Genomic DNA, 26,753 nt, shown 5'->3' on the forward strand with positions numbered 1-26,753 from the left:
GACAGGCCTAGCAGCATCTCCACAGATCCTGTTAGACCTGCTGAGTTTTTCCAGCATTTTCTGTTTTTGTCACTGTTCTGAGTTACTCGTTCATAATGACTATAGTCTTACTGTCTACTGTTGTATGTACAGAAGTGGAGAAGCATGCAATGTGTAAAATTACAGCACATCGAACCAGCACTGAAATAGTTTTTTGAAAGCTTGAAGTGAGTTCCAAGGGAAGAGATATTGCATTAAAATTAACTCGGTTGGTCACTTCTCAGTGACGCAAGATCTATGGAATAGATCTGGCAGGACATATTCCAGGAGATATCATTACATGACCTCCTACCTTCAACCACCCCTCCCCCAGACTCCTGCCATTGATCGTCCAACATGTCAATCATCACAGACCCCCGCCTTCCCAAGGCTTTTCCACGTGTCCCAGTTTTGACTTTTGAAAATCTGGCTCCCTTACATGACCCCCTCCTTGGGGGATGGAATCTCCAGCTCCAACAGTTGCCGCAGGGAGGCTGCCTCAGCTGAGATGCCGACCTCCACACCTGGTGGAGGGGTGTTCCACCAATGGCAAAATGCTGGCAAGGCTGCAAAATCACCCATAATTAGGGCCTTAATCTTCTCAATTGGCTGGCTGCCTCCGGGGTAGATGTTCCTGCTCCCCTCCTGACCCTGGAAAAGGTCACAGTGGCAGGAATACGTTGGGAAGCCAGTGACAATCCCGCTTCCCCTTCTTTTTCCAGCCCCCCTCCCCCATACCCACCTCCAAACCTCCAACCACAGGGCCGAGGATATTCAGCCCCGCCATTATCTCCGAACTAGTTATTAATGAGGGTGTCAGTCATACCTGGAAATGTCATCAGTACATCACAATTCTCAGTTGGAACTGTCTTCATCCATGATTTATGGGACATGATGTAACGTCCTGCCTGGAGGAAGCTTTTGCCGAATAGTTTATCTGCAGGGATACAAAAACAGAACCAGTAGACAGTAAAGAGCCCAATCATCTCACATGAGAAAGAGACAGAGAGGGGAATGGGAGAGATACGAAAACATCAAGATTTTGTGTGCAAATATAAATTCATTTTGGATGATGGTGAGTTTGAGAATTTGCTCATTCCCCCAATGCAACCTCATCCCAATGCAACCTCACCCCAGTGTAACCTCATCCCAGTGTAACCTCACCCCCACCTTATCCTCCAGTGTAAACTCACAATCCCCCCCATGCAGCCTCATCCTCTAGTGCAACTTCACTTGCAGTACAACCTCATTCCCAGTGCAACCACACCTCCAGTAGAACCGCACAATTCCCAGTGAAATCTCCATTAACTCAATCTCAGTCCCAGTGTAAAGTTACCCCCCACAGTGGTACCTGGCATCCCCGAGTGTACCTCACCCTGGCATTTTTCATTTTCAACAAACATTCAATGCTGAGCACAGCACATGCCACCCACAGGCTGTGGTGTTGTACACTCGGTTTCTATTCCCCGAGCAAGCCCCTCACATCAGCCGGGTTCTTGGTCAGGCAGAAACACCCTTTACTCAGCCTCTCAGGACCTTTGGAGCCAAATACAATCACAGGATCGGGAGCAAAACCAGTCACTGGGACACAACAAACCCACTATCGGGGGGTGTAAAGCCACAAAGCCAAGGCTCTTATTGCATGTGAACAGCCTCCTGGCACCTGACCAGCAGCAAGTTAACAACTCAGAACAGCTAAAGAAGGGTGATGATCTTCAACTCTTTGCCCAACAGACAACAACCAATGAAACATCCTATGATGTGCTCCTCAGGTTGTCTCTCCTCCTCTCCTGAATATGCTGACACTTGCTGGGGGTGTTGCGTTCCACATGCTGATCTCCCAAGGGACCCTTCCTCATGTGTCAGACATAAAACATCAGGAGCAGCAGGTGTCCCCAAAATAACAACAACTTGCAGCTATGTAGCACCTTTAACATTATTAAAACATGCCAAGGTGCTTCACATGAGCAATTATCAAACAAAATTTGAGCCACGTATGGACATATTAGGACAGGTGACCAAAGGCGTGGTCAAAGGGGTAGGTTTTAAGGTGCTTCTTAAAGAAGGACAGGGAGGTGCAGAAGTTTAGGGGGGAGCTCCAGAGATTAGAGCCCAGGCAGCTGAAGGCACAGCCGCCAATGGAGCAAAGAGAAAAAGGAATGTTCGAGATGCCAGAATTGGAAGAGTGCAGATGGTTGTAGGGCTGAAGGAGGTTACAGAGATAGAAAGGGAGAAGATCATGGAGGGACTTGAAAATCAGGATGTGAATTTTAAAATTGTGCTGTTGTTGGACTGAGAGCCAAAGCCAGCAGGTTTGGATGAGCTGAAGTTTACAGAGGGTGCAAATTTGGGCGTCCAGCCAGCAGAGTGTTGTAATAGTTGAGGGTTTCAGCAGCCGATGAGCTGAGGCAGAAGCTTGTATTTTTGATTTTTTTACCCATGAAGTCCTTATTCTGCGGAATCCTGAGATTCTATCCAATCATCCTGCAAAGATGTGCCCAGGAGTGAGATGGGACATTTCTCCCTGACTTTCCCAAAGGGAATTAAGCGAAACTGTGTTAATTTGCGGTGACAGCCTCCATCTTTCAACCCTGACCATACTTTCAAACTAAGAACAACATTTCCACCATCTTTGGGATTTCAATTTCACTGTCTTTAAGTCTGTGATAAGACTTTTAGAACTTTATTAATCCTTGGCTCTGTACCTATAACTGCACAAGCCTACCTGAGGCAAGCTTTAGGGATACTGCTGTACCTTCAAAGGTCCTTGACCTGCTATTGTGGATGTTATTGGAGTACAGTGAAACATCTGTCTGCAGAATGGCCTGTGATTCAGTGTTAGGCTTGGGTTAGTGATGGTTCTTCGTTCAAGGAATGAATCAAATATTGATTTTCTATTAAGAGGGTGAAAAGACACATTTTCGAAAGGAATGGGTGTGGAGTGGACTTATTACTGCAAAGAATGTCCCCAATATTCAGTCATAAGGCTTATTACAGGCTCCTGGCCCTAATTATAGGAGGCCTGCTCTGCATATTATTTCTATAAAGGTCATGGGATATCTGATTTCTCCAGTGCGCCTTCCAAACATACTACACTGTCCCTGTTAGAGGGTTTAGCTGTTATCCACACCAAGGGACATACTGGGTGGAGTAAAGCTGACACTAACCCGACACCTAACCTGAACTCCTAATCCTAACTCACCTCCTTACACGAATCCTAATCCTAACCCTAAGCCTGGTTGTACCCACCATAACCTCAATCCTGTAAAGATCATAAGAACATTAGAAATAGGAGCAGGAGATGGCCATTCAGACCATCAAGCCTGCTCCGCCATTCAGTAAGATCATGGCTGATTTGATTGTGGCCTTAACTCCACTTTCCTGCCTGTCCCCCATAACCCTTGTCTCCCTTGTCAATCAAAGATCTGTCTAACTCAGCTTTGAATATATTCAATGACCCAGCCTCCACTGCTCCCTGGGGGAGAGAATTCCAAAGTCTAATGACCCTCTGAGACAAGAAATTCCTCTTCATCTCCATCTTAAATGGGAGAACCATTATTTTCAAACTGTGCCCTCTCATTCTAGATTTCCCTAGTTGTAGCAAAACTTCCCTACTTTTATACTCAATCCCCTTTGCAATAAAAGCCAACATTTCATTTGCCTTCTTACTTACTTCCTGTACCTGCATGCTAACTTTTTGTGATTCACGTACCAGGACACCCAGATCCCTCTGTACTGCAGCATTCTGCAGTCTCTCTCCATTTAAATAATATTGTTTTTCTATTCTTCTTATCAAAGTTGATAACCTCATATTTTACCACATTATACACTATTGGCTGGATTTTTGCCCACTCACTTCCTTTGAAGACTCCTGTGTCCTCCTCACAACTTGCTTTCTTACCTATCTTTGTATAGTTAGCAACAATATACTGGCTACAATACACACTGTCCAGGTCATTGATTTGGATTGTAAATAATTAAGGCCCTAGCACCGATTCCTGTGGCATTCCTGCTACAGTTTGCCAACCTGAAAATGACCCATTTAACCCAAATCTCTGTTTCCTGTTGGCTAGCTAATCCTCTATCTATGCTAACATACCGACCCCAACACCATGAGCTCTTACCCTGTGCAGTAACTTTTTATGCGGCACCTTACTGAATGTCTTTTCAAAACCAAAACACACTACATCTACTGGTTCCCCTTTATTCAACTTGCTCGTTACATCCTCAAAGAACTGTCATAAATTTGTCAAACATGATTTCCCTTTTACAAAACCACTGACTCTGCCTGTTTGTATTATGATGTTGTAAATTTTTGGTTCAATAATAATTCCTCAATAATGGATCCCAGCATTTTCCCAAAGACAGATGTTAGGCTAACAGGCCTATAATTTGCTGCTTACTGTCTCCGTCCTTTTTTGAATAGTGGCTTTAAAATTGTGGCTTCCGATCCACTGGGATCCTTTCAGAATTTAGGAAATTTTGGAAAACTGCAACCAATACATCCTCTATCTCTGCAGCCACTTCCTTTAAGACCCTTGGATGCAGGCCATCAGGTCCAGGGGACCTGTCAGCTTTAGTCCAACTGGTTTTCCTAATACTTTTCCCCTACTGATAGTGATTGTTTTGAGTTCCTCCCTCCCTTTTGTCTCTTGCTTTTCTAATACTCTTGGGATGTTTCTGTGTTTTCTACAGTGAAAACAGATACGAAATACTTGGTCAAAGTCTCTGCCATTTCCTTGTTTCCCATGATTAATTCCTCAGTCTCACCTTCTGAGGGACCAATGTTTAGCATCTCTCTTTTTATACACTTGTAGAAGCTCTTACTGTCTGATTTTTTATTTCTTGCTTGTTTACTTTCATTTTCTAATTTCTCCCTCTTTAATAACCTTATAGTTGTTTGGCAGTATAACTGAAGTCCCTATAACCCAGCATCCAGTCCACCTGGCTCTCTGAGTTAGGAGCTTTGAGAGTACAGAATGTCAAAGCCTCTTGCAACAAACCAGGTGCAGGCACGGACTCTGCGTCCATTAGTTAATCCCTGTAGGGACGAAGGTAATCATAACCAAGACAAGAGTGTGACATTTCTCCCTGACTTTCCCAAAGGGAATTATATGAAGCTGTTAACCTGATTATACACACTCCATCTTTCAACACTGACCATTGCTTTCACACTAGTAACAACATTTCCATGTTGAGGGATTTAAGCTTCAGTGTTTTAAAGCTTAGGGAGTTCAAGATAAAGCATCTAGTATTTTGTTGCATCCTCGGCTCTATGCCTGAACTGAAGGCTTATTTGAGGCAGGCTTTGGGCATACTGCTGTATCTGGACAGAGCAGGCCTCAGGGTCTGCTGTTGCCTCAACCCTGCCTCAGCTCACCTACAGCTGAAGCCCTTCATCCAGGCTATTGTTACCTCTAAGCTCAACTATTCCAACGTTCTCCTGAGTTGGTCTCCCACATTCCATCTCTTTAAACTTGTGCTCATCCAAAACTCTGCTGTCCGTTTCCAAACTTGCACTAAGTCCTGTTCACCCCTCATCCGCGATGCTTGCAATGGCTCCCAGTCCAGCGACATCTCAATTTTAAACTTCTCATCCTTGTGTTCAAGTTCCTCCAGGGCCTCCCCCCTTCCTATCTCTGTAATCTCCTCCATCCCTTCAAACATGAGCCATCTGCCCTCCTCCAACTCTGGCCTCCAGAATTGTGGGAGTGTCTAGAACTGGGGGGCACAGTTTAAAAATAAGGGGTCTCCTATGGAAGATTGAGGTGAGGAGAATTTTTTTCCTTCAACAGGTCGTTAGTCTGTGGAATTCTCTTCCCTAGAGAGCAGTGGAGTGGAGGACAATGAATTTGTTCAAGGCTGAGTTAGATAGATTTTTGATTGACAAGGGAGTCAAGGGTTAAGGGAGGGTTGCTGGGGGGGAGGGAGTGGACCAGATAGGAAAGTGGAATTGAGACCACAATCAGATCAGCCATGATCTTATCAAATGGTTGAGCAGGCTTGAAGGGCCGAAAGGTCTACTCCTGCTCCTAATTCTTGTGTTCCCCTGCGCATCCACAATTTTAATCACTCCACTATTGGTGGTTGTGCCAAAATGGGCCCTGTGTTCTGCACTTCCCTCCCTAAACCTCTCTGACTCTCTGTCTTCTTTTTAAGTTCTTAAAATCTATTTTTTTGTCCAAACCTCTGGTAACCTGACATGTTTCCCCATTTGGAGAATTTAGGAAAGTGGAGTTGAGGATTATTAGATCAGCCATGCTCCCATTGAATGGCAGAGCAGATTCACTGGGCTGAATGGCCTACTTCTGCTCCTACGTCTTGTGATATTATGGTCTTAGAACCAGGGGACACAATTTCAAAATAAGGTGGAAGCCATTTAAAACCGAGAAGAGGAGAAATTTTTTGACTCAGGCAGTTGTGAATCTTTGGAACTCTCTACCCCAGAGGGCTGTGGAAGCTGTCATTGAGCATGTTTAAAGCAGAGACTGACAGATTTCTAAATACCAATGACATAAAGAGATATGGGGAGACTGTGGAGAAAAGGCATTGAAGTGGATGATCAGCCATGATTGTATTAAATGTTGGAGCAGGCTCAATGGGCTGAATGGCCTACTCCTGTTACTATGTTCCTATGACATATTATCTCCTTCTGTGAATCAGTGTCAATGTTTCACTGAGCTACATGCCTGTGAAACACCTTGGGAGGTTTAAATTATGTTAAAGGTGCTATATAAATGCAGGTTGTTGTTGAGTCTGAACTATAAGCTTGTCTAAACGAGGTTCAGCCCTAACAGTCTCTCCTTAGCAAATTTAACCTCTGCTCGCTACTGAGGTCTGCAGTCCCTGGGATCACATCCAGCTTGAGATAGCGCCAGGAGGCTTAAACTGCTAACAAGGTCACTGTAGAATCAGCCCTGACTTCAGCTGAACAACTGTCGATGGAGTCAGTTTACAAAAAAACATTCATGTTCCCAGCTCATTACTAACCCACTGGGCACTGACTCTCAGCTCCAGTTGCACAGCTCCCGCGGTATAAGACAATTTTCTGTCCAAACCTACGATGGCTGTGATGAAAAATTTCACAGGATTGACAGCATCAAAACTAGTCACTCAGCCCGACTGATCTCTGCCTGTGTTTATAGCCTGATGGCCCCAGTAATAACAGGGAATTGGAGAAATACCTAAAGGAGACATTTGCAGGGGAGTGGGACTAGTTGGATAGTTCTTGCACAGGCATGATGGGCTGAATGGCCTCCCCTATGCTGTAACATTCTATAATTCTTCTCCACAGCAACCTCTTCCTGCCCTGCCAACACCATCCCCCCACCGTGTTGATCCCCCTATTCCTGAACCCTCCCATGTTACGCATTAACTCTACTTTAAACCCACCAATGCTCTCTGCTTCAAATACTCCTCGTGACAGCTAGTTCCACATTCTCACCAAATGTTGTGTAAAGAAATTCCTCTGAAATTCTTTATTGGGTTTATCAGTGGCCATCTTATTTTCACGCTGCCTTGTTCTGGTCTCCCCACAAGTGAAACCAGTTTGTCCGCAACCTATTGCACTCCTCCACAATTCTAACAACCTCTAACAAATAGGGACAGTACCACATGGGTAACATTACTGGGCGAGTAACCCAGATGCCTGGACTATCACTCTGGAGGCATGTTGGAATCCCACCATAGCAGCTGGTAGAATAAAATGTTAGTCTCGTTAATAATGATCATGAAACTACTGATTGTGGTAAAAACCCATCTGGTTCACTAATGTCCCTTAGGGAAGGAAATCTGCCATCCTTACCTGGTCTGGCCTACACGTGACTCCAGATCCTCAGCAATATGGCTGACTCTTAACTGCCCTTTGAAATGTCCCAGCAAGCCACTCAGTTGTAGTTGGCTCACCACCGCCTGCTGTGGGGTAATTGGGGATGGGCAATAAATAATCTCACATCCCAAAAACAAAAAATTGTTTTCAATAAGAAAGGAATGTTTCATCTTGTATAATATTTTTGTATTTTTAACTCTTTACTATTGTCCTGCTATCTTAGGGTCAGCATAGAGCATCACTACACATCCTGCCTACAACAGCATTTTTCAATGCAGTACAGTGTGGTACAGTACAGTGCAGTATAGTGCAATACAATGCAGTATGGTGTGGCACGTTGCAGTACAGTGTGGTACGATGTGGCACAGTGCAATGCAGGGTGATATAGTGCAGTACGGTACAGTGCAGTACACTGCAGTGCGGTGTGGCATAGTGCAGTACAGTGTAGTACAGTGCAGTACAGTACAGCGGAGTATAGTGCAGTACAGTGCAGTACGATGCAGTGCAGTGTGGCACAGTCCAGTACAGTGTGGTACAGTGCAGCATGGCGTGGTACAGTGCAGTATATTGTGGTACAGTGCAGTATAGTGTGGTACAATCCAGTACAGTGCAGTATGGTGTGGTACAGTCCAGTATAGTGCAGTGCAGTACAATGTGGTACAGTATGGTACAGTGTGAGACAGTGCAGTATGGTGTAGTACAGTCCAGTGCAGTGTGGTACAGTCCAATAATATGTGGCACAGTGCAGTACAGTGTGGTACAGTGCAGTACAGTTTGATACAATCCAGTGTAGTCCAGCACACTGTGGTATGGTGCAGTACAGTGTGGTACAGTGCAGTAGTGTGGTACAGTCCAGTACAATGCAGTGCAGTATGGTGTGGTACAGTGTAGTGCAGTGTGCTACAGTACACTGCAGTATGGTGTGGCATAGACCAGTACGGTGTGGTAAAGTGCGGTACAGTGCAGTACAGCGTGGTACAGTTCAGTAGTGTGGTACAGTCCAATAAAATGTGGAATAGTGAAATACAGTGTAGTACAAATCAGAAGTGTGGTTCAGTCCAATAAAGTGTGGCACAATTCAGTACAGTGTGGTACAGTGCAGCACAGTGTGGTACAATGCAGTACTGTGTAGTACACTCCAGTACAGGGTGATAAACTGGCACAGTTCAGTACAGTGCAGTACATCCAGTACAGTGTGGTACAGTGAAGTATGGTATAGAACAGTCCAGTACAGTGTGGTACAGTGCAGTATGGTGTGGTACCATGTGGTACTGTGCAGTACAGTGTGGTACAATCCGGTACAGTCCAGTACACTGTAGTACAGTGCAGTACAGTGTGGAACAGTCCAGTGCAGTGTGGTACAGTGCAGTATGGTGTGGTACAATCCAGTACAGTGCAGTATGGTGTGGTACAGTCCAGTACAGTGCAGTGCAGTACAGTGTGTTACAGTATAGTACAGTGGGGGACAGTGCAGTGTGGTGTAGTACAGTCCAGTGCAGTGTGGTACAGTCAGATAATGTGTGGCACAGTGCAGTACAGTGTGGTACAGTGCAGTACAGCGTAGTACACTCCAGTAGTGTGGCACAGTCCAGTACAGTGCAGTACAGTGTGGTACAGTGAAGTACGGTGCGGAACAGTTCAGTACAGTGCAGTATAGTGTGGTACAATCTGGTACAGTCCAGTACACCATAGTACAGTGCATTAAGGTGTGGTACAGTCCAGTACAGTATGGTACATTGCAGCATGGTGTGGTACAGTGCAGTAGTGTGGCACAATCCAGTACAGTGTAGTACGGTGTGGTACAGTCCAGTACAGTGCAGTGCAGTCTGTTGTGGTACAGTGTAGTACAGTGTGATACAGTGCAGTACGATCCAGTACAGTGTGGTACAAATCAGTACAGTGTGGTTCAGTCCAATAAAGTGTGGCACAATTCAGTGCAGTGTGGTACAGTCCAGCACAGTGTGGTACAGTGCAGTACTGCGTAGTACACTCCAGTACAGGGTGGTACACTGTGGCACAGTCCAGTACAGTGTGGTATAGTGCAGCATGGTATGGTACAGTGCAGCACGGTGTGGTACAGTGCAGTACAGTGTGGTACAGTGCAGTAGTGTGGTACAGTCCAGTACAATGCAGTGCAGTATGGTGTGGTACAGTGTAGTACAGTGTGCTACAGTACAGTGCAGTATGGTGTGTCATAGACCAGTACAGTGCGGTAAAGTGCGGTACAGTGTGGTACAGTTCAGTACAGTGTGGTACAATCCAATAAAGTGTGGATCAGTGCAATACAGTGTAGTACAAATCAGTACAGTGTGGTTCAGTCCAATAAAGTGTGACACAATTCAGTACAGTGTGGTACAGTCCAGCACAGTGTGGTACAGTGCAGTACTGCGTAGTACACTCCAGTACAGGGTGGTACACTGTGGCACAGTTCAGTACAGTGAAGTATGGTGTGGAACAGTCCAGTACAGTGTGGTACAGTGCAGTATGGTGTGGTACAGTGTGGTACTGTGCAGTACAGTGTGGTACAATCCGGTACAGTCCAGTACACTGTCGTACAGTGAAGTATGGTGTGGTACAGTGCAGTATGGTGTGGTACAGTGTGGTACTGTGCAGTACAGTGTGGTACAATCCGGTACAGTCCAGTACACTGTAGTACAGTGCAGTCCGGTGTGGTATAGTCCAGTGCAGTGTGGTACAGTGCAGTACAGTGTGGTACAGTGAAGTATGGTCTGGAACAGTCCAGTACAGTGTGGTACAGTGCAGTATGGTGTGGTATAGTGTGGTACTGTGCAGTACAGTGTGGTACAATCCGGTACAGTCCAGCACACTGTGGTACAGTGCAGTATGGTGTGGTACAGTGCAGTACAGTGTGGTATAGTGCAGTACAGTGTGATACAATCCAGTACAGTCCAGCACACTGTGGTACAGTGCAGTACAGTGTGGTACAGTCCAGTATAGTGTGGTATAGTGCAGCATAGTATGGTACAGTGCAGCATGGTGTGGTATAGTGCAGTACAGTGTGGTACAGTGCAGTAGTGTATAACAATCCAGTACAGTGCAGTACGGTGTGGTACAGTCCAGTATAATGCAGTGCAGTATGTTGTGGTACAGTGTAGTACAGTACAGCGCAGTATGGTGTGGCATAGACCAGTACAGTGCGGTAAAGTGCGGTACAGTACAGTACAGTGTGGTACAGTCCAATAAAGTGTGGAACAGTGCAATACAGTGTAGTACAAATCAGTACAGTGTGGTTCAGTCTAATAAAGTGTGGCACAATTCAGTACAGTGTGGTACAGTCCAGCACAGTGTGGTACAGTGCAGTACTGCATAGTACACTCCAGTACAGGATGGTACACTGTGGCACAGTCCAGTACAGTGCAGTACAGTGTGGTACAGTCCAGTACAGTGTGGTACAGTGAAGTATGGTATGGAACAGTCCAGTACAGTGTGGTACAGTGCAGTATGGTGTGGTATAGTCCAGTGCAGTGTGGTACAGTGCAGTACAGTGTGGTACAGTGAAGTATGGTGTGGAACAGTCCAGTACAGTGTGGTACAGTGCAGTATGGTGTGGTATAGTGTGGTACCGTGCAGTACAGTGTGGTACAATCCGGTACAGTCCAGTACACTGTAGTACAGTGCAGTATGGTGTGGTACAGCGCAGTATAGTGTGGTACAGTGCAGTACAGTGTGATACAATCCAGTATAGTCCAGCACACTATGGTACAGTGCAGTACAGTGTGGTACAGTCCAGTACAGTGTGGTATGGTGTAGCATGGTATAGTACAGTGCAGCATGGTGTGGTACAGTGCAGTACAGCGTGGTACAGTGCAGTAGTGTGGAACAATCTAGTACAGTGCAGTACGGTGTGGTACAGTATAGTAAAATGCAGTGCAGTATGGTGTGGTACAGTGTAGTACAGTGTGCTACCTTACAGTACAGTGCAGTATGGTATGGCATAGACCAGTACGGTGTGGTAAAGTGCAGTACAGTGCAGTACAGCATGGTACAGTTCAGTACAGTGTGGTACAGTCCAGTACAGTGTGGTATAGTGCAGTACTGCATGGTACACTCCAGTACAGTGTGGTACAGTGCAGTACTGCGTAGTACACTCCAGTACAGGATGGTACACTGTGGCACAGTCCAGTACAGTGCAGTACAGTGTGGTACAGTCCAGTACAGTGTGGTACAGTGAAGTACGGTGTGGAACAGTCCAATAAAGTGTGGTACAGTGTGGTACAGTGCAGTTGGGTGTGATACAATGCTGTACAGTGTGGCACAGTGCAGTACAGTGTGGTACAGTCCAGCACAGTGTGGTACAGTGCAGTACAGTGCAGTACTGCATAATACACTCCAGTACAGTGCAGTACAGTGTGGTACAGTCCTGTACAGTGTGGTACAGTTCGGTACTGCATAATACACTCCAGTACAGTGTGCTAGTGTGGCACAGTCCAGTAGTGTGATACAGTGAAGCATGGTGTGGAGCAATCCAGTATAGTCCTGTACAGTGTGGTACAGTGCAGTACAGCATGTTACAATCCAGTACAGTGCAGTACAGTGTGGTACAGTGTAATACAGTGTGGTACAGTGTAGCGCAGTGTGGTACAGTCCAGTACAGTGTGGTACAGTAGTGTGATATGGTGTGGTACAATGGAGTACAGTGTGGTACAATACAGTCCAGTATGTGCGGTACAATGGAGTACAGTGTGGTACAGTACAGTGCGGTATGGTGTGGTACATGCAATACAGTGTGGTACAGTACAGTCCAGGACGGTGTGGTACAATGGAGTACAGTGTGGTACAGTACAGTGCGGTATGGTGTGGTACAGTGCAGTACAGTGTGGTACAGTACAGTACAGTGTGGTACAGTCACGTGCAGCATGGTGTGGTACAGTCCAGTACCGTGCGGTACAGTCCAGTACCGTGTAGTACAGTGTGGTACAGTCCAGTACAGTGTGTTGTGGTGCAGTACAGTGTGGTACAAATCAGTACAATGTGGCACAGTCCAATAGAGTGTGGCACAGTGCAGTACAGTGTGGTACAGTCCAGTACAGTGCGGTACAGTGCAGTACTGCATAATACACTCCAGTACAGTGTGGTACAGTGCAGTACTGCATAATACACTCCAGTACAGTGTGGTACAGTGTGGCACAGTCCAGTAGTGTGATACAGTGAAGCACGGTGTGGAGCAGTCCAGTACAGTGGTGTACAATGCAGTGCAGTGTTGTACAGTGCAGTAGTGTGGTACAGTCCAGTACAGTGCAATGCAGTATGGTGTGGGACAGTGTAGTACAGTGTGATACAGTGCAGTATGGTGTGGTACAGTCCAGTGCAGTGTGGTGCGGTGCAGTACAGTGTGGTACAATTCAGTACAGTGTGGTACAGCCCAATAATGTGTGGCACAGAGCAGTACAGTGTGGTACGGTGCAGTACAGTGTGGTGCAGTACAGTACAGTGTGGTACAGTCACGTGCAGCATGGTGTGGTACAGTCCAGTACCGTGCGGTACAGTCCAGTACCGTGTAGTACAGTGTGGTACAGTCCAGTACAGTGTGTTGTGGTGCAGTACAGTGTGGTACAAATCAGTACAATGTGGCACAGTCCAATAGAGTGTGGCACAGTGCAGTACAGTGTGGTACAGTCCAGTACAGTGCGGTACAGTGCAGTACTGCATAATACACTCCAGTACAGTGTGGTACAGTGCAGTACTGCATAATACACTCCAGTACAGTGTGGTACAGTGTGGCACAGTCCAGTAGTGTGATACAGTGAAGCACGGTGTGGAGCAGTCCAGTACAGTGGTGTACAATGCAGTGCAGTGTTGTACAGTGCAGTAGTGTGGTACAGTCCAGTACAGTGCAATGCAGTATGGTGTGGGACAGTGTAGTACAGTGTGATACAGTGCAGTATGGTGTGGTACAGTCCAGTGCAGTGTGGTGCGGTGCAGTACAGTGTGGTACAATTCAGTACAGTGTGGTACAGCCCAATAATGTGTGGCACAGAGCAGTACAGTGTGGTACGGTGCAGTACAGTGTGGTGCAGTACAGTGTGGTACGGTGTGGTACAATGGAGTACAGTGTGGTACAGTCCAGTCCAGTACGGTGTGGTACAATGGAGTACAGTGTGGTACAGTACAGTGTGGTATGGTGTGGTACAGTGCAGTACAGTGTGGTACAATACAGTAGTGTGGTACAGTCACGTGCAGTGCAGTATGGTGTGGTACAGTCCAGTACCGTGCAGTACAGTGTGATACAGTGCAGTACGGTGTGGTACAGTCTAGTACAGTGTGTTGCGGTGCAGTACAATGTGGTACAATTCAGTACAATGTGGTACAGTCCAATAAAGTGTGGCACAGTGCAGTACAGTGTGGTACAGTGCAGTACAGTTAGGTACAGTGCAGTACTGCATAATACACTCCAGTACAGTGTGGTACAGTGTGGCACAGTCCAGTAGTGTGATACAGTGAAGCATGGTGTGGAGCAGTCCAGTACAGTGTGGTACAGTGCAGTACAGTGTAGTACAGTCCAGTACAGTGTGGTACAGTGCAGTACAGCGCAGTATGGTGTGGTAAAGTGAAGTACAGTGTGGTACAGTTCAGTACAGTGTGATACAATCCAGTACAGTCCAGCACACTGTGGTACAGTGCAGTACGGTGTGGTACAGTCTAGTACAGTGTGGTACCGTGCAGCATGGTGTGGTACAGATCAGTTGGGTGTGATACAATACTGTACAATGTGGTACAGTCCAGTATAGTGCAGTACAGAGTGGTACAGTCTAGTAAAGTACAGTAGTGCAGTAAAGTGTGACACAGTTCAGTATAGTGCAGTATGGTGCAGCATGGTGTGGTACGGTGCAGTACAGTGCAGTGCAGTAGTGTGGCACCGTATGGTACACCACAGTACAATGTGGTGCAGTACCGTATTGCGCAGTACAGTGTGGTGCAGTATGGTATAGTACAGAGTGGCACACTACACTATGGTGCAGTACCATGTGGTATAGTGCAGCAGTGCGGTACAGTATGGTACATTACAGTACAGTGCAATACAATGTAGTCCAGTATTATAGCGCAGTTCAATGTGGTATGGTGCAGTAAAGTGTGGTACAGTGCAGTACAGTGTCATGCAGTGTTGTACAGTGTAGTACTGTGTGGTATAGTACAGTATAGCACAGCACAGTGTGGTACAGTATGGTGTGGTGTAATACAGTGTGGCACAGTGCAGTAGTGTGGTACAGTACAGTACAGAATTGTACAGTGCAGGGCAATGCAGTATAGTGTGGTACAGTATGGTCCAGTGCAGTAAAATGCAGCACAGTGTATTAGAGTATGATGCAGTGCAGTACAGTATGGTGCAGTGCAGGACAGTATGGTACAGTGCAGTACGTGCAGTACAGTTTGGTACAGTACGGTACAGTGCTGCACAGTGCTGTGCAATCCAGTGCTGTGGTACATTATGATATAGTGCAGTACAGCTTGCAGTAGAGTGCGGTACAGTCCAGGACAGTGTGGGACAGTCCTATAGGGGCTGTGATTTGCTTGGGTGCCAAAGAATAAGCATTGGATTCCCAGTTTTCCTCGGCACAGCAAGTGCATATGTACGCTTATGTGCGTGTGTATCTGTTTGCAAAGTTCCATGCCGTTTGATTTTGTGCATGCATGTTGTGTGTGTGCACACATGTGTGTGTGTGTGTGTGTATGTGTGCACGTGTGTATGTATGTGTGTGTATGCATATGTGCATGTCTGTGTGTGCATGTGTATGTACATGCATGTATCTGTGTATGTGTGTGTGCACACAGGTGTGTGTGTATATGTGTGCAAGTGTGTTTCTATATGTGCACGTGTGTCTGTCTGTGTTGTGTGTGTGTGTGTGTGTTTGTGTGTACATGCATGCTTGTGTGTCTGTGTGTGTGCATATGTGTGTGTATGTGCACATGTGTGTTTATCTGTCTGTGTTGTGTGTGTGTGTGCTTGTGCATGCATGCATACTTGTGTGTGTGTGTGTGTAAATGTGTGTATGTGTGTGTCTGTGTGTGTGTGTGTGTGTGTGTCTGTGTGTCTGTGTGTGTGTGTGTGTGTGTGTGTATCTGTCAGGTGGAGGAGGACTGTGACAAGCCATGATGCCCTCTGCAGTTCGATAGCTCACTGACAATCACCGCATGATAAATGACCATTCGAGTGCGAGGTATCGGTACCTGTGGAACCACAATCTTTTCCAGAAAAGAAAGGCAAAATAAAAACACAAACCTGAACAAGATCATGGCAACAGCACCCGGTGTTCCATAAGTATCAAAACCCCTCTAAACATCACCAACAGATTCAGCAAAGAATCGGCAGCCACGCATTTTCAGCTGTTTGCACTGAGCAAAGACCTTATACTGTTCAGTAATCTCTGTGCTCTTCCTCATTAAGGACCATCTTACAGCTGTCAATTTCTGTAGGTCTCTCTCTCTCTCTTTCTGTCTTGTTCCAATTTCTCTCTCCCTCCTTTATATCAGGAGAGCTTGAGTATTAATCTGTCATTTAGATACTGAGACCCGAATAGAAGCTCTCTGTCCTGAGCAATCAGATCATGAGCTTCTCATTGATTCCCTCGGACCCAGTGCAGATCATTGATCCGCTCCCTATCCTCACTCTCCCAGACCCAGTAGCTCCAGATAAATCCAAACTCCAGACAGAGGGTGAGGCAGAGGGGGAGGGCATAGGGGAGTCAGGTTTCAGATTTCCTCCGTGTAGAATTTTTTCACAGGAGTTGCCAACTCAAGATGAACGTAATCCTGGAGGTTTCATCACACAACCTGCCAGCTCCAGAATGGGAACAGTTATCCAATGGGATTAACTTTGCGGAAGAGACACTTTTCCCCAATCTCCAGTATTTTTACAACTAATTAGTGGAAATATTGAAAGGAAGTTAAAAAAAGACACAATGAATGTCCCCGATGGCTTTTCTCCTGAGTTTGCTCGCAGTCAGTGAGCGCCTGCAGATTAACCCTCAAATCCCTGGGATTCCAGGCCAATCCTGGCAGGTTGGCAACTCCTACATTTCGATGAGGATGTGGCTGGTATGTGGGGGGGGGGAGCAGAGTGGGGGGTGGTGGGGGCAGGGACCTGGACTTGGAAAGAAATGGGCTGACATTTCAAAGAGCTTCACTAAAGGGTGAGGATGCTTGATAGAAATCCTGTCAGCCCAATGTACCCAAACCTGGGCTGGACCCAAGCCCGGACTGGACCGGAACCCGGACTGGACCCGAGCCCAGATTGGACCCGCATCTGGAGTGGACCCGAACCCAGAGTGGACCCAAACCTGGACTATACTTGAACCCAGACTGTACCCGAACCCCTACTGGACCCAAACCCGCACTGTACCCAAACCCAGAGTGCACCCGGACCCGAACTGGACCTGAACCCGGACTGAACCAAGATCCAGAGTGATCCAGATTTTTTTTAATACATTGGATTCCAGGAATGCCCTTATTCAAAAAAGGGAGGGGGACAAAAAACAGGTAACTATAGTTTAACACCTGTCATTGAGAAAATGTTAGAGTATATTATGAAGGATGTAATAACCGAGCATTTCAAAATGCATAATATAATCAAGCAGAGTCAGCATAACTTCATGAAGGAGAAATCATGTCTGGTAAATTTATTAGAATTATCTGAGGAGGTAACAAGCAGGATACATAAAGGGGAATCAGTAGATGTAATATATTTGGATTTCCAAAAGGTGTTCGATAAGGTACCATGCTTAAGGTTACTTAATAAGATAGGAGCGCATGGTGTTGGGGGTAGTACATTAGCATAGATTGAGGATTGGCTAACTAATAGAAGACACAGAGTTGGGATTAGGGGGCATGTTCAGGAAGGCAGCCTGTAATTAGTGGAGTGCCATCGGGATTAGTGCAGGAGACACAATTACTTACAATATATATTAATGACTTAGATGAGGGAAATGAATGTACTATCACCAAGTTTGCGGGTGACACAAAAATAGGTGGGAAGGTAAGGGGTGAAGATGACACGAGGAGTCTACAGAGGGATATAGGCAGGTTAAGTGAGTGGGCAAAAACTTAGCAGATGGAATATAACGTGGGAAAATGTGAAGTTATGCATTTTGGCAGGAAGAATAGAGGAGCTGAATATTATTTAAATGGAGAAAGACTGCAGAAAGCTACAGCACAGAGGGATTTGGGAGTCCTTATGCATGAATCCAAAAAAATTTAGTTTTGCTAAAACTATACAAGGCATTAGTTAGACCACACTGAGAATACAGTGAACAGTTTTGGTCCCCTTATATAAGGAACAATATACTGGCATTGGAGGCAGTCCAGAGAAGGTTCACTAGGTTGATCCCGGGTATGGAGGGACTTTCTTATGAGGAGAGGTTGAGTAGGTTGGGCCTGTACTCATTGGAGTTTAGAAGAATGAGAGGTGGCCTTATTGAAACATATAAGATTCTTAGCGGGCTTGACAGGGCAGATGCTGAGAGGTTATTTCCCCTTGTGGGGAGTCTAGGATCAGAGGCATAATCTCAAAGTAAGGGATCGCCCATTTAAAACAGGGATGAGGAGGAATTTCTTCTCTCAGAGGGTGGTGAATCTGGGGAATTCTTTACTGCAGAGGGCTGTAGAGGCTGGGTTGTTAAGTATATTCAAGGCTGAGACAGATTTTTAATCAGTAAGGGAATCAAGGGTTATGGGGAAAGGCAGGAAAGTGGAGTTGAGGATTATCAAATCAGCCATGATCTCATTGAATGGCGGAGCAGACTCGATGGGCCGAATAGCCTACTTCTGCTCCTACGTCTTATGGGCTTAAGGAGTTTTTAGCTGTTATTTTATAAGGATTTTATTCTGTGCTTACATTCCATAAGTAATTTGATGGCAGGGATATTGTTAACCTGCCTGATAGAGAAATGGTAAAAATAAACAAATTAAGCATATATAGGAATCTTCCATAATCTGCATTTGAATCTGTACAAACCTCAGCAACTTGCATTTATTCAAAGCCATTAATACAGTAAAACATTCCAAAGTGATTCACAAGACAAAAATTATAAATGTAAGATAGTCACTAATAAATCCAATGAGGACCTCTCAGGAGAAACTGAGAGTGGTGAGAATGTGGAACTCTCTATCACAGGGAGTGGCTGAGGTTAAAACCAGAGTTTCATTTAAGGGAAAACTGGATAACCACATGAGGGAGAAAGGAATAGAAGTCTATGCTGAAAGGGTGAGATGAAAAGGGGTGGGAGGAGACTCATGTGGAGCAGAAACACTAGCACGAAGCAACTGGGGTGAATGAGCCATTAAGTTCTAGGTAGAAATTTGAGACCGAGCACACAAGGAGAAATTTAGACAGGTGACCAAAAGCTTGGTCAAAGAAATAGGTTTTAAGAAGTGTCTTTAAGGAGGAGAGAAGAGAGAGAGAGAAAGATAGAGAGGAAGCATAGTTTAGGCAGCTGGAGGCACTGCTATGAATGGAAGGACAAAGGAAGTGGGAGTTGTGCAGAAGGTCAGAATTGGAGGAATGCAGAGATCTTAGAAATTTGCAGGGAATTCATTTGTGATTTTAAACTTTCTATGTGACCCATACAGTTTTAAGCAGACTCCCAAGATTAAACATCATGGGCATTCATTTTCAATGAAGCATCACCTTAGGCAGTTCCCAGGTGACCTGGGCATTCATTTCCATATAAAATATTTTCTGTGGGGTCAGTACCAATGGGCATCATCGTGGAATAAGTCTAATCACAAGGTCAGGTCCCCTTTAAGTAGTAGTACCTGCAAGTTGCCCTCCAAGAACTCCCCATCCTGACTTGGAAATATACCGGCCGTTCCTTTACTGTCGCTGGGTCAAAATCCTGGAACTCCCTTCCTAACAGCACTGTGGGTGTACCTACACCACATGGACTGCAGCGGTTCAAGAAGGCAGCTCACCACCACCTTCTCAAGGGCAACTAGGGATTGGCAATAAATGGTGGCCCAGCCAGCGAAGCCCACATCCCTTGAACAAATAAAAGTAAATCAACTTGCAAAAATTATTAATGAGAACATAAGACCATCATTACTACCCAGCTTAAAAATTTGGCAACTGCAATGGCCTAGAATGGGAAGGTCTGAGGTTCATTCAATGGGCTGTCAGAATAAACCCACTCTCTCCTGAAATAACAATCTTCACAAATAAACCAATTCTTCTCACTTGTGGCTCAGTGCAGGGGTAGCACTGTCTATCTCTCTCACCTCTGAGTCAGAATATCATAGGTTCAAGTCCCACACTAGAAACCTGAGCACATAATCCTGGCTGATGCTCCCAGTGTAGCACTGAGGGAATGCTGCACTGTTGGAGGTGCTGTCTTTGGGATGAGGTTAAATGGAGCCCCTGTCTGCCCTCTCAGGATAAACACAAACAATCCCACGGACACTATTGCAAAGAAGAACAGGGGAAGGCCCCGGGGAGGCTTGGCCAATATTTATCCTTCAACCAATATCACTAAAACAAATAAAAAAACAGGAAATGCTGGAAAACTCAGCAGGTCTGACAGCATCTGTGGAGAGAGAAACAGTTGACATTTCAAGTCTGTATGACCCTTCTTTAGAGCAATAGAGAAGTAGAAATGTGATGAAATTTATACTATTTAAGGGGAATGGTGCAAGTGAAGCTGGATAGAAGGACAGAGATAGGTGGGAGCAAAGAAGAGATTGACAAAGATGTCATGGACAGAAGACAAACGGAGTATTAATGGTAGTGGTAAGGGCTAAAAAAGGTGCTGATAGTGGGATTAAGGTAAGAAAGCAGGACAAAGGTAAGCACTCTGAAAAGAACAACATGAACAAGTGACAGATGGTCCTTGTGGGGTGGTTGAGGGGGAGAGGGGGCAGTGGTAGGGGAAGAAAAGGGATCGGAAATGGGATAAGAAGATGGGATAAAAAAGGGGGGTAAAACAATGAATAAATGAATGAAAATAAAAATGAACAAAAATAAAAAATAAGTGGATAAAAAATAAAAATAAATTTTGAAAAAGGGATAAAAAGGGGTGTAGATAGAAGAGGGAATTTACAGTCTGAAGCTGTTGAACTCAATTTTAAGCCCGGAAGGCTGTAAAGTGCCTAGTCGGAAGATGAGGTGCTGTTCCTCCAGTTTGCGTTGAGCTTCACTGGAACATTGCAGCAGGCCAAGGACGGACATGTGGGCATGAAAGCAGAGTGGAGTGTTGAAATGGCAAGCGACAGGGAGGTCTGGGTCATGCTTGCGGACAGACCGAAGGTGTTCTGCAAAGTGGTGACCCATTCTGCGTTTGGTCTCTCCAATGTAGAGGAGACCGCACTGGGAGCAGTGAGTGCAGTAGACTAAATTGAAGCAGGTGCAAGTGAGGTGCTGCTTCACATGAAAGAAGTATTTGTGCCCTTGGATGGTGAGGAGGGAGGAGGTAAAGGGGCAGGTGTTGCACCTTTTGCGATTGCAGGGGAAGGTGCTGGGGGAAGGGGATGAGGTGTTGGGGATGATGGAAGATTAGACCAGGGTGTCTCAGAGGAAATGGTCCCTATGGAATGCTGACGGGGGGTGTGAGGAGGAGATGTGTTTGGTGGTGGCATTATGCTGGAGTTAGTGGAAATGGCGGAGGATGATACTTTGAATGCGGAAGCTGGTGGGGTGAAAATTGAGGATAAGGGATCCCCTATCATGGTGCTGGGAGGAAGGGTAAGGTGTGAGGGCAGAGGCGTGGGAGATGGGTTGGACAAGGCTGAGGGTCTTGGAAACAGTGGCTTGATGTTTGGTGGTGGGGTCATGGTCTAGGGAGAGGTAGGAGGAAGTGTCTGAGAGTCGTTGCTCAGCCTCTGCAATGTAGAGGTCAGTACGCCAGACAACAACAGCACCACCCTTGTCGGCAGGTTTGATAACAAAGTCAGGATTGGACTTAAGAGACCGAAGTGCAGCAAACTCAGAAGGAGACAGGTTGGAGTGGACAAGAGGAGCAGAGAAATTGAGACGGCCGATGTCACACCAACAGTCAATGAAAAGATCAAGAGCAGGTAAGAGGCCAGAGGGAGGCCACAGCTACCTCGACTACAGCTCCTTACACCCTGCTTCCTGTAAGGACTCCATCCCATTCTCTTAGTTCCTTCGCCTCCGTTGCATCTGTTCCAATGATGATACTTTCCAAAACAGTGCTTCTGACATGTCTTCCTTCTTCCTTAACCGAGGTTTCCCACCCATGGTGGTTGACAGGGCCCTCAACCGTGTCTGGCCCATCTCCCGCGCCTCTGCCCTCACACCTTCCTTTTCTTCCCAGAACCATAATGGGGTCCTCCTTGTCCTCACTTTTCACCCCACCAGTCTCTGTATTCAAAGGATCATCCTCCGCCATTTCTGCCAACTCCAGCAAGATGCCAGCATGATATATCTTCCCCTCAAACCCCCTGTCAGCATTCCGTAGGGACCATTCCCTCCAGGACACCCTGGTCCACTCCTCCATCACCCCAACACCTCATCCCCTTCCCATGTCACCTTCCCATGCAATCGCAAAAGGCCCAACACCTGCCCCTTTATCTCCTCCCTCCTCACTGTGTAAGGGTCCAAACACTCCTTTCAGGTGAAGCAGTGTTTCATTTGCACCATCTTCAATTTAGTCTACTGCATTCGCTGCTCCCAGTGCGGTCTCCTCTTCAATGGAGAGACTAAACGCAGACTGGGTGGCCGCCTTGCGGAACACCTTTGATCTGTCCCCAAGCATAACCCAGACCTCCCTGTCGCTTGCCATTTCAACACACCACCCTGCTCTCATGCCCACATGTCCGTCCTTGGCCTACTGCAATGTTCCAGTGAAGCTCAACGCAAATTGGAGGAACAGCACCTCATCTTCCGACTAGGCACTTTACAGCCTTCTGGATTTAACCCTGAGTCCAACAACTTCAGACCATGAATTCTCTCCTCTATCTACACCTCTTTTTTTATCCCTTTTTCAAAATTCATTATTATTTTTTATCCACTTATTTTTATTTTTATTCATTTTTATTTTCATTCATTTATTCATTGTTTTACCCCTCTTTTTATCCCCCCTTCTTACCCCAAATTCGATCCCTTTTCTTCCCCTACCACTACCCCCTCTCCCCCTCAACCACCCCACAAGGACCATCTGCCACTTGTTCATGTTGTTCTTTTCAGAGTGCTTACCCTTGTCCTGCTATTATCACATTCTGCTTTCTTACCTTAATCCCACTATCAGCACCTTTTTTAGCCCTTACCACTACCATTAATACTCACTTTGTCCTTTTGTCATGACATCATTGTCAATCTCTCCTTTGCCCCCACCTATCTCTGGCCTTCTATCCGGCTTCACCTGCTCCACCCTACTTAAACAGAATAAATTTCATCACATTTTTACTTCTCTTTAGCTCTGAATAAGAGTCATACGGACTCGAAACATTAACTTGTTTCTCTCTCCTCAGATGCTGTTAGACCTTCTGAGTTTTTCCAGCATTTTCTGTTTTTGTTTCAGATTTCCAGCATCCGCAGTAGTTTGCTTTTATCACTTAAACAGATTATCTGGTCATTATCACATTGCTGTCTGTGGGTGCTTGCTATGCACAAATTGGCTTCCATATTTCCTACATTACAACAGTGACTGCACTTCATTGGTTGTAATGCGCTTTGTGACTTCCTGAGGGTGTGAAAGGCACTATAGAAATGTAAATACTTATTCCTTTGAGTTCTGGCTCCCACCGGTCATTAGCTTAGATGCTGATCAGCCCCTCCCCCTGCACTGGGAGAATGAGCAGGTCAGAGTCTGTGACAGGCTGAGCCATGCCTCTAGGCACAATGCATTGACTGTTCTGCACTCAGAATGGTACTGAGCACTCATGGCTTGGAGAATGGGGGTGGATCAGCTCCTTGTGAATACTCGCTATGTTCACAATGAGATTGGTTGAAAGCACTGTTACAGAAATTAGGTTCAGGGGATCAGGGAATGACGTAATGGCCACACATGCAGCAGCATCATTCTTCCATTGGGGGAGAAACCAAAATTGTGAGTGAAAGTGTGTGTGAGATTGTGAAAAGCTGTGTGTGCGGGAGTGAGTGTAAAACATGTGCACATGAGAGCACAAGGCTTGAACTTTCACTTGCATTTCTATAAGGCCACTCCCAACCCTGGAATGTCCCAAAGTCTCATAGCCAAAGGAGTTTGACAGTGGCAGTCCCCAGCTGGTGAAAGTCTATTCCATTCAGTTTGTGCTGTTGTGAAAGTATTAATAGTTTTTACAGGATCTCTTCCAGTTATTTTGTTAACACATCTGTAAATGGCAGGATAAGTGATTCTCTCTCTGTTAACAGCAAAAAACTGCAGAAGCTGGAAATCCAAGACAAAAACAAAAATACCTGGAAAAACTCAGCAGGTCTGACAGCACCTGCAGAGAGGAATACAGTTAACATTTCGAGTCTGAATGACTCTTCATCAGAACTAAGGAAAAATAGAAAAGAGGTGAAATATAAGCTGGTTTAAGGGGGGGTGGGACAGGTGATAGAGCTGGATAGAGGGCCAGTGATAGGTGGAGATTGCCAAAAGATGTCATAGACAAAAGGACAAAGAGGTGTTGACGGTGGTGATATTAGCTAAGAAATATAAGCTGGTTTAAGAGGGGGTGGGACAGGTAGAATTGGATAGAGGGCCAGTGATAGGTGGAGATTGCCAAAAGATGTCATAGACAAAAGGACAAAGAAGTGTTGATAGTGGTGATATTAGCTAAGAAATGTGCTAATGGTGACATTAAGGGTAGAAAGCAGGATGAGCAAGGTACAGATAGCCCTAGTGGGGGTGGGATGGGGGGAAGGGATCGAAATAGGCTAAAAGGTAGAGACAAAACAATAGATGGAAATACATTTAAAAATAATGGAAATAGGTGGGAAAAGAGAAATATATATAAATTATTGGAAAAAGGGGGATCAGAAAGGGAGTGGGGATGGAGGAGAGAGTTCATGATCTAAAGTTGTTGAACTCAATATTCAGTCCGGAAGGCTGTAAAGTGCCTAGTCTTCCGACTCTCTCCTCCATCCCCACCCCCTTTCTGATCCCCCCTTTTCCAATAATTTATATAGATTTCTCTTTTCCCACCTATTTCCATTATTTTTAAATGTATTTCCATCCATTGTTTCATCTCTACTTTTTAGCCTATTTCGATCCCTTCCCCCCCACCCTACCCCCACTAGGGCTATCTGTACCTTGCTCGTCCTGCTTTCTACCCTTAATGTCACCATTAACACATTTCTTAACTAATATCACCACTGTCGACACCTCTTTGGCCTTTTGTCTATGACATCTTTTGGCAATCTCCACCTATCACTGGCCCCCTATCCAGCTCTACCTGTCCCACCCACCCTTAAACCAGATTATATTTCACCTCTTTTCTATTTTTCTTTAGTTCTGATGAAGAGTCATTCGGACTCGAAATGTGAACTGTATTCCTCTCCGCAGATGCTGTCAGACCTAAGTTTTTCCAGGTATTTTTGTTTTTGTTTTGGATTCTCTCTGTGTGTTTGTTCGTGACCCACATCAATATTAGTAAATGCCAATTGCTGCTCCTGTTCCTTCGTCATGCTTTCCCCCTCTCACTTGGTTATACCTGAAACATGGTTTACATTTCTTCAACTCCTTTGCCATGGCTCTCAGTGGGTCAGTCCCTTGCCTGGAGGTCACAAGGTTGCGGGTTTAAGGCCCACCCCAGAGGCTTGAGCATAAAATCAAGACTGACACTGCCAGTGCTGAGGGAGTGCTGAACTGTTGGAAGTACAGTCTTTTGATCTGTTGCCCTCTCTGCTTTCCGACAGTGACTGTTCACCAAAAACACTTAACTGGCAGCAAAGTGCTTGAGAGCCAACAGAGGGTGTGACAGGTGCTATGGACTCATAGACGTTTACAGCACAAAAGGAGGCCATTCGGCCCATCGTGTCCATGACAGTCTACAAAGATCTGACTACATTAATCCCATTTTCCAGCGCTTGGCCCATAGCTCTGGAGGCTTATGGCAATACAAGTCAATATTTAAATACTTCTTAAATGTTGTGAGTTTCTGACTCAACCACCCTTCCAGGCAGTGAGTTCCAGACTCCCACCACCCTCTGGGTGAAAAGATTTCTCCTCAACTCCCCTCTTAGCCTTCTACCTCTTACCTTAAGTCTATGCCCCTGGTTATTGACCCCTCTAATAATGGAAAATGTGCCATCCTATCCACCCTATCTATGCCCCTCATAACCTTATACACCTCTGTCAGATCCCCTCTCAATCTTCGCTGCTCCAAGGAAAACAACCCCAGCCTATCCAATCTTTCCTCATAGCTCAGGCCCCCCAGCCCAGGCAGCATCTTGGTAAATCTCCTCTGCACCCTCTCCAGCGCAATCACATCCTTCCTATAATGTGATGACTAGAAATGCACACAATCCCCCAGTTGTGGCCTAACCAGCGCTTTATACAGTTCCAGCATAACCTCCCTGCTCTTGTATTCTATACCTCAGCTAATAAAGGCAAGTAACCCATATGCCTTCTTAACCACCCTATCTACCTGGCCTTCTACCCTCAGGGATCTGTGACCAAGATCCCTCTGACCTTCAATACTTTCCAGGATCCTACCATTCATAGTGTGATCCCTTACTTTGTCAGCCCTCTCCAAGTGCATTACCTCACACTTTTCTGGGTTGAATTCCATTTGCCACTGCTCTGCTCACCTGACCAGTCTATTGATCTCCTCCTGCAGTTTACGGTTATCCTCCTCACTATTTATCACTCTGCCAATCTTCATGGCATCCATGAACTTCTTGATCATATCCCCTACAATTAAGTCCAAATGATTTATGTACACCACAAACAGCAAGGGCTCTAGCCCTGAGCCCTGCAGAACCCCACTGGAAACAGACTTCCATTCACAGAAA

General features: G+C 45.7%; 1 protein-coding gene across 3 annotated transcripts in view; it reads right to left on the reverse strand.

Moving 5' to 3' along the window:
- ano8b (anoctamin 8b) overlaps nt 1-26,753 on the reverse strand; it is a 105,102-nt gene that overhangs the window by 60,310 nt on the left and 18,039 nt on the right. For all 3 annotated transcript variants that reach the window (XM_041205042.1, XM_041205041.1, XM_041205043.1), the window contains exon 2: nt 845-955. In XM_041205042.1, coding sequence (XP_041060976.1) covers nt 845-955 — 111 coding nt within the window. The remainder of the gene's footprint in view (nt 1-844; nt 956-26,753) is intronic.

Source organism: Carcharodon carcharias, chromosome 14 (genome assembly GCF_017639515.1).
Source record: "Carcharodon carcharias isolate sCarCar2 chromosome 14, sCarCar2.pri, whole genome shotgun sequence".
NCBI lineage: Eukaryota > Metazoa > Chordata > Chondrichthyes > Lamniformes > Lamnidae > Carcharodon > Carcharodon carcharias.